The 8872-nt window shown below is 42.3% G+C and overlaps 1 protein-coding gene across 1 annotated transcript; it reads right to left on the bottom strand.

Annotated features, from left to right (window-relative positions):
* Positions 1-7410: 7410 nt before the first annotated feature.
* On the bottom strand, positions 7411-8676 carry LOC115180114 (decreased expression in renal and prostate cancer protein-like). Its single transcript, XM_029742014.1, has 2 exons — positions 7606-8676; positions 7411-7470 (listed from the first exon to the last, which is right to left on the bottom strand). Exons 1-2 carry the CDS (start codon positions 8674-8676, stop codon positions 7411-7413), a joined length of 1131 nt encoding a protein of 376 aa, XP_029597874.1.
* Between the last annotated feature and the right edge of the window lie 196 nt (positions 8677-8872).

The raw sequence follows: 8872 nt of genomic DNA, 5'->3' as shown, positions 1-8872 counted from the left end.
ACACATGGTATTAGTTGTATATACAGGATACACATGGTATTAGTCATATATACAGGATACACATGGTATTAGTCGTATGTACAGGATACACATGGTATTAGTTGTATATACAGGATACACATGGTATTAGTCGTATGTAAAGGATACACATGGTATTAGTCGTATATACAGGATACACATGGTATTAGTCGTATGTACAGGATACACATGGTATTAGTCGTATGTACAGGATACACATGGTATTAGTCGTGTATACAGGATACACATGGTACTAGTCGTATGTACAGGACACACATGGTATTAGTCGTATGTAAAGGATACACGTGGTATTAGTCGTATATACAGGATACACATGGTATTAGTCGTATATACAGGATACACATGGTATTAGTCGTATGTACAGGATACACATGGTGTTAGTCGTATGCAAAGGATACACATGGTATTAGTCGTATGTACAGGATACACATGGTATTAGTCGTATGTACAGGATACACATGGTATTAGTTGTATGTACAGGATACACATGGTATTAGTCGTATGTAAAGGATACACGTGGTATTAGTTGTATGTACAGGATACACATGGTGTTAGTCGTATGTAAAGGATACACATGGTATTAGTCATATGTACAAGACACACATGGTATTAGTCGTATGTAAAGGATACACGTGGTATTAGTCGTATGTACAGGATACACATGGTATTAGTCGTGTGTACAGGATACACATGGTATTAGTCGTATATACAGGATACACATGGTATTAGTCGTATGTACAGGATACACATGGTGTTAGTCGTATGTAAAGGATACACATGGTATTAGTCGTATGTAGATGATACACATGGTATTAGTCGTATGTACAGGATACACATGGTATTAGTCGTATGTACAGGATACACATGGTATTAGTCGTATATACAGGATACACATGGTATTAGTCGTATATACAGGATACACATGGTATTAGTCGTATGTACAGGATACACATGGTATTAGTCGTATATACAGGATACACATTGTATTAGTCGTATGTACAAGATACACATGGTATTAGTCGTATATACAGGATACACAGGGTATTAGTCGTATGTACAGGATACACATGGTATTAGTCGTATATACAGGATACACATGGTATTAGTTGTATATACAGGATACACATGGTATTAGTCATATATACAGGATACACATGGTATTAGTCGTATGTACAGGATACACATGGTATTAGTTGTATATACAGGATACACATGGTATTAGTCGTATGTAAAGGATACACATGGTATTAGTCGTATATACAGGATACACATGGTATTAGTCGTATGTACAGGATACACATGGTATTAGTCGTATATACAGGATACACATGGTATTAGTCGTATATACAGGATACACATGGTATTAGTCGTATGTACAGGATACACATGGTATTAGTCGTATGTACAGGATACACATGGTGTTAGTCGTATGTAAAGGATACACATGGTATTAGTCGTATATACAGGACACACATGGTATTAGTCGTATATACAGGATACACATGGTATTAGTCGTATGTACAGGATACACATGGTGTTAGTCGTATGTAAAGGATACGCATGGTATTAGTCGTATGTACAGGATACACATGGTGTTAGTCGTATGTAAAGGATACACATGGTATTAGTCGTATGTAGATGATACACATGGTATTAGTCGTATGTACAGGATACACATGGTATTAGTCGTATGTACAGGATACACATGGTATTAGTCGTATATACAGGATACACATGGTATTAGTCGTATATACAGGATACACATGGTATTAGTCGTATGTACAGGATACACATGGTATTAGTCGTATATACAGGATACACATGGTACTAGTCGTATGTACAGGATACACATGGTATTAGTCGTATATACAGGAAACACATGGAATTAGTCATATATACAGGATACACATGGTATTAGTCATATATACAGGATACACATGGTATTAGTCGTATATACAGGATACACATGGTATTAGTCGTATGTACAGGATACACATGGTATTAGTGGTATGTACAGGATACACATGGTATTAGTCGTGTATACAGGATACACATGGTACTAGTCGTATGTACAGGATACACATGGTATTAGTCGTATATACAGGATACACATGGTATTAGTCATATATACAGGATACACATGGTATTAGTCGTATGTACAGGATACACATGGTATTAGTTGTATATACAGGATACACATGGTATTAGTCGTATGTAAAGGATACACATGGTATTAGTCGCATATACAGGATACACATGGTATTAGTCGTATATACAGGATACACATGGTATTAGTCGTATGTACAGGATACACATGGTGTTAGTCGTATGTAAAGGATACACATGGTATTAGTCGTATGTACAGGATACACATGGTATTAGTCGTATGTACAGGATACACATGGTATTAGTTGTATGTACAGGATACACATGGTATTAGTCGTATGTAAAGGATACACGTGGTATTAGTCGTATGTACAGGATACACATGGTATTAGTCGTGTGTACAGGATACACATGTTATTAGTCGTATATACAGGATACACATGGTATTAGTCGTATGTACAGGATACACATGGTATTAGTCGTATGTAAAGGATACACATGGTATTAGTCGTATGTACAGGATACACATGGTATTAGTCGTATGTACAGGATACACATGGTATTAGTCGTATATACAGGATACACATGGTATTAGTCGTATATACAGGATACACATGGTATTAGTCGTATGTACAGGATACACATGGTATTAGTCGTATATACAGGATACACATGGTATTAGTCGTATATACAGGATACACATGGTATTAGTCGTATGTACAGGATACACATGGTATTAGTCGTATGTACAGGATACACATGGTATTAGTTGTATATACAGGATACACATGGTATTAGTTGTATGTACAGGAAACACATGGTATTAGTCATATGTAAAGGATACACATGGTATTAGTCATATGTAAAGGATACACATGGTATTAGTCGTATGTACAAGATACACATGGTATTAGTCATATGTAAAGGATACACATGGTACTACTCGTATGTACAGGAAACACATGGTGTTAGTCGTATGTACAGGAAACACATGGTATTAGTCGTATGTACAGGATACACATGGTACTAGTTGTATGTACAGGAAACACATGGTGTACACTGTCCAACTAAATGCTTACTTGCAGGTATGACACGGAGGCCTTTTTCCCCCTAGAGCGTCTTAAAGGAGCTTCTTCTAGCCACAGCTAACTATGGGACATCGCTGACGCAAATCGTCTGATTGATGGAGGTGGCCGTCAGTCAGCCACGCACCCTCCAGCCACACCCCCTACAAAAATCATGCTATCAATCAATCAATCAATCAATCAAATGTATTTATAAAGCCCATTTTACATCAGCAGTTGTCACAAAGTGCTGTACAGAAACCCAGCCAAAACCCCAAACAGCAGCAATGTAGAAGCATGGTGGAGCGTTACGGCTGTCTTCACCACACAGATGAGGAAAACAAACGAAACAAACCACATGATAAAATAGCCTGGTAAGTTCAAACATAACCTTTGTACAGTATCAAACTTTGGTGAAAACGTTGTTTTCTAAATTTTATTTACTGACGTCTTAAATTTGACATTCAACCCCAAAGAGGCCTGTCCAAATCAGATGCCACTTTCTCCTTGTCCAGAGTCGACCGTCAGTTGATTATGAAAAAGGAACACACTTCTTTTGATGCATATTGTCATATTTCAAAGCATGTTACCTCCAGAGCTGATGTGTGATCTGGCATTTTGCCGTACGTCAGAAACAGGGAACAGTTGGACACCTCGCCTGCTACCCTACTCTTGAAAACACATCAATCAAGCCAGTCAGAAAGTGACAGAGACCTTCCAGTTGTCATTGAGCGATACTTTCTAATGATTGATGGCTCAGCGATCCCTCACAATCCTCCAATCAACTAACCCCCCCCCCCCCCCCCATCGATTGCCATGTGAAAAATAAATGATAACGTTTTGAAAAACGATGCACTTTATCCTCTGGCAATTTAGATAAACAAATCCCTTTAAACTGAGAAAAGAGAGAAACATTTCCATGCATTACAGTGTGGAAAGCAGAGGATGTTTTGAATATTTTATAGATGGGAAAGGCAGCAGTGTCCCCTATAGGTGGTGTGTGTATACAAAGGCTCATTAAGCTGTAGTCTCTAGGGGGAAGATATAGCCTATAAAGCCAGTACACTGTGGCATATTAATAATGACTCTGAGGGGGGCTTCAGACCCTCCCTCTATCTCAGTGAAGGCTGCTGAGGGGAGGACGGCTCATAATGGCTGGAATGGAGCAAATGGAATGGCATCAAACACAAGGAAGCCATGTGCTTTATGAATTTGATATCATTCCACCAATTCCGCTCCAGCCATTACCACAAGCCTGTCCAAACAGAGATGTCCAATTAAAAACGCATACTTTGACCAATGGTTAAACTAATATGTCAATAGTGTACATACTCCTCTAAGAAAATCAATGGTCATGTCTCTATCATTATCCGTTCAAAAGTTATTGGTGTTTTTAGCCTGGTAGGATGGCCAGAATTAGGGTGACTAAATCAACGGAGACCAGAGAAAGAAAAGTGGTAAAAGAAATCTGGAAAATTGCATCTCGTCAGCTAGGCTGGATTCTGAGAATTAAGGCTACTGGCTAACTGACAGGCTCACTTTCCTGTTGAACTCAACATCTTTCTTCTCAAAGCCGCAGGACATAAACCAATATAGAGGTAAGATGGATATTGATTTTGAGACATGACAGGTAGTATATTCATATTTTAGTATACACTTTTCATATTCGTTTAAAATTCCTGTTATTTTTTCTCACAAAACAAGCGTATCTCTGAAATGTCAACTGAGCAGTGAGCGTATAACACGCTTTTCATATTCAAAGCCTTTTACATTTAATTCAGCTCGTGTCGTGCTTCTTTAGATTTTTGCGACCCACAGAAACAATTTTGAAGACGACGACCAAGCAAAATCCTCAAGTTGTTCGGAGAAACCTACCACTGCTACGTCAACAGAGCTCAGTGCTTATTATGGGATGTATTAGGTTACGAAATCCGACATTGACTATTGGCACCGTGGCCAGTCTTTTAAATGGAAAATGATTGACATATTTCGAATGATTCCAAACGACCTCTGCTGTTTAGTTATTGGCATGTTTACAACACCGGCTAACCGCACATCTGTTGTCCCACGGATATCCATATGGTCTCCATTGATCGCTAAAGAGTCAGAGAAATGCCTTTGGACAGCAACATGGCCACGGGTCATGGAGGGCAGTGACTGCAGTGTGAGCAATAGGTGTCATAAAATATAGATTTTATTTTCATACAGTATTCAATATATAGGGGTTGATTCAATGAATTGACCATGACATCTTGGAGACACTGTCAGGGGATGATGATCAGGAGATGATGATCAGGGGATGATGACCAGGGGATGATGTTCAGGGGATGATGTTCAGGGGATGATGATCAGGAGATGATGATCAGGGGATGATGATCAGGGGATGATGATCAGGGGATGATGACCAGGGGATGATGTTCAGGGGATGATGTTCAGGGGATGATGATCAGGAGATGATGATCAGGGGATGATGACCAGGGGATGATGACCAGGGGATGATGGTCAGGGGATGATGACCAGGGGATGATGACCAGGGGATGATGACCAGGGGATGATGATCAGGGGATGATGACCAGGGGATGATGGTCAGGGGATGATGACCAGGGGATGATGATCAGGGGATGATGACCAGGGGATGATGATCAGGGGATGATGACCAGGGGATGATGACCAGGGGATGATGATCAGGGGATGATGACCAGGGGATGATGACCAGGGGATGATGTTCAGGGGATGATGATCAGGAGATGATGATCAGGGGATGATGTTCAGGGGATGATGATCAGGAGATGATGATGATCAGGGGATGATGATCAGGAGATGATGATGATCAGGGGATGATGACCAGGGGATGATGATCAGGGGATGATGACCAGGGGATGATGATCAGGGGATGATGATCAGGGGATGATGACCAGGGGATGATGATCAGGGGATGATGACCAGGGGATGATGACCAGGGGATGATGATCAGGGGATGATGATCCCCTCAGGGGATGATGATCAGGGGATGATGATCAGGGGATGATGATCAGGGGATGATGATCAGTGTTGACATACTATCATCTTCAAGTCAAATTCTGATGGTCAAACCATGTCTAGACTAGAGCAACATCATATTTTAGTTAAAGGTGCAATCTGCAATATTTACTGTCATTTCAATTCATGATTTATCAATTGATTCTTGAAGAATATGACTTCTAACAGCCTCATGAGCTTCAACTGAAGTACCCCATCATATCCCAAATATAAGGTTGCTTTATTTGATTGTAAACAGCATTTGTTGTTAAGGCTAGATTAGCTGTTGTCAAATCTAACCCACCAGTGGGACGATAAGTAGAAAATTTAACCATCTCCTACTTTCTGAGGATGAATCCCAGAAAAGACATTGTGGAAGAGGATCTTTACCAGAGCTAGTGTACTCTACATATGAACCTTAGACTGGGTGTTAATTCATTATACAAATCAGGAAATGCATTTTGGACAGACACTGATTGCCTGTGTCAGTCAGGTAATCACGGGTACTGTAGAACACAGGAGGGGATTATAAAGACCATCATTTCAACCGAGGGGGGATTTTACAGGAATGGCAACAGGGACAATTGGGATCGAGACACAGGCCATGATGACAGTGGTAGACAGAGGTCAGTGATGGACCGTGACATGTGATATGTTTTGACAAATCTCTCTGCCATTCGCAATCAGCCTCCCCTCACCCCCTTTCAAACCATAATACACCATGTTGTCTTGACGACGTAGTTGTGCGGTTCTTGTTTGTCGAAAGAGGGAAGGGGGAGGGAGGTGTGGTGGGGGGTATATATAAGGACCATTAAAGTCCCAATGGGAGGGCTCGTGCACATTTAACTGTGTGAGAATAGAGCCTGGCCAGTGAAGCCACAGCAGAACAGGACACTACGGGCCCCTGGTGGTGACGCACCATTAACCCCTGACTGACGAGGAGGCCTTAATGGTAGACATCAGTCACACACCACATCAGGCAGATGGAGGAGGAGGGAGGGAGGGAGGGATACTTAGCCCTGTTAAATACGGTGAGCCTGCTGCCCATCAGGATACCACTCAAGGCTACTGGTCTGTCTGTCTGTCTGTCTGTCTGTCTGTCTGTCTGTCTGTCTGTCTGTCTGTCTGTCTGTCTGTCTGTCTGTCTGTCTGTCTGTCTGTCTGTCTGTCTGTCTGTCTGTCTTTAATGGGGTGTGGGACTGGCAGATGGGTTGGTGTAGAAGTCCATCACAAACCACAGCTCCTGTCAACAGAGAGAGAGGGTTTGCGATAATAACGTGGGTATAATGTGGGTATATGGTGTACACTGTAATGTGGGTTTACACTGAGGGGTTGATACCCTCCTTTGGGAATAACTGTAGTAAGAGTCTGGACCCACAGGACTAGAGTCTGGGCCCACAGGACTAGAGTCTAGACCCATAGGACTAGAGTCTAGACCCATAGAGCTAGAGTCTAGACCCATAAGACTAGAGTCTAGACCCATAGGACTAGAGTCTGGACCCACAGGACTAGAGTCTAGACCCATAGGACTAGAGTCTAGACCCATAGGACTAGAGTCTAGACCCATAGGGCTAGAGTCTAGACCCATAGGACTAGAGTCTAGACCCATAGGGCTAGAGTCTAGACCCATAGGACTAGAGTCTAGACCCATAGGGCTAGAGTCTAGACCCATAGGACTAGAGTCTGGACCCATAGGACTAGAGTCTAGACCCATGGAACTAGAGTCTAGACCCATAGGACTAGAGTCTGGACCCACAGGACTAGAGTCTAGACCCATAGGACTAGAGTCTAGACCCATAGGGCTAGAGTCTAGACCCATAGGACTAGAGTCTAGACCCATACAACTAGAGTCTAGACCCATAGGACTAGAGTCTAGACCCATAGGGCTAGAGTCTAGACCCATAGGACTAGAGTCTAGACCCATAGGGCTAGAGTCTAGACCCATAGGACTAGAGTCTAGACCCATAGGGCTAGAGTCTAGACCCATAGGACTAGAGTCTAGACCCATAGGACTAGAGTCTAGACCCATAGAACTAGAGTCTAGACCCATAGGACTAGAGTCTAGACCCATAGGACTAGAGTCTAGACCCATAGGACTAGAGTCTGGACCCACAGGACTAGAGTCTAGACCCATAGGACTAGAGTCTAGACCCATAGGGCTAGAGTCTAGACCCATAGGACTAGAGTCTAGACCCATACAACTAGAGTCTAGACCCATAGGACTAGAGTCTAGACCCATAGGACTAGAGTCTAGACCCATAGGACTAGAGTCTAGACCCATAGGGCTAGAGTCTAGACCCATAGGACTAGAGTCTAGACCCATAGGGCTAGAGTCTAGACCCATAGGACTAGAGTCTAGACCCATAGGACTAGAGTCTAGACCCATAGGGCTAGAGTCTAGACCCATAGGACTAGAGTCTAGACCCATAGGGCTAGAGTCTAGACCCATAGGGCTCTGGTTCAAAGTAGTGCACTATAGGGAGTCTGATGGGGAGAGTGATGGGGAGAGTCATGTGCTTGGGATCAGGCCCAGCGGGACCCCATCATGTGTTCAGTCACCACAAAACCAAACAGGCTGTCATCCTGTACACACTTCCTTGTTGGGTAGAGGGCACTCTCTCTATCCCTCTATCTCTATCTCTATC

This window comes from Salmo trutta, chromosome 40, assembly GCF_901001165.1.
Source record: "Salmo trutta chromosome 40, fSalTru1.1, whole genome shotgun sequence".
NCBI classification, from domain to species: Eukaryota; Metazoa; Chordata; class Actinopteri; order Salmoniformes; family Salmonidae; genus Salmo; species Salmo trutta.
The sequence above is the reverse complement of the archived record's forward strand: the minus strand, read 5'-3'. Positions and strand labels throughout refer to the sequence as shown.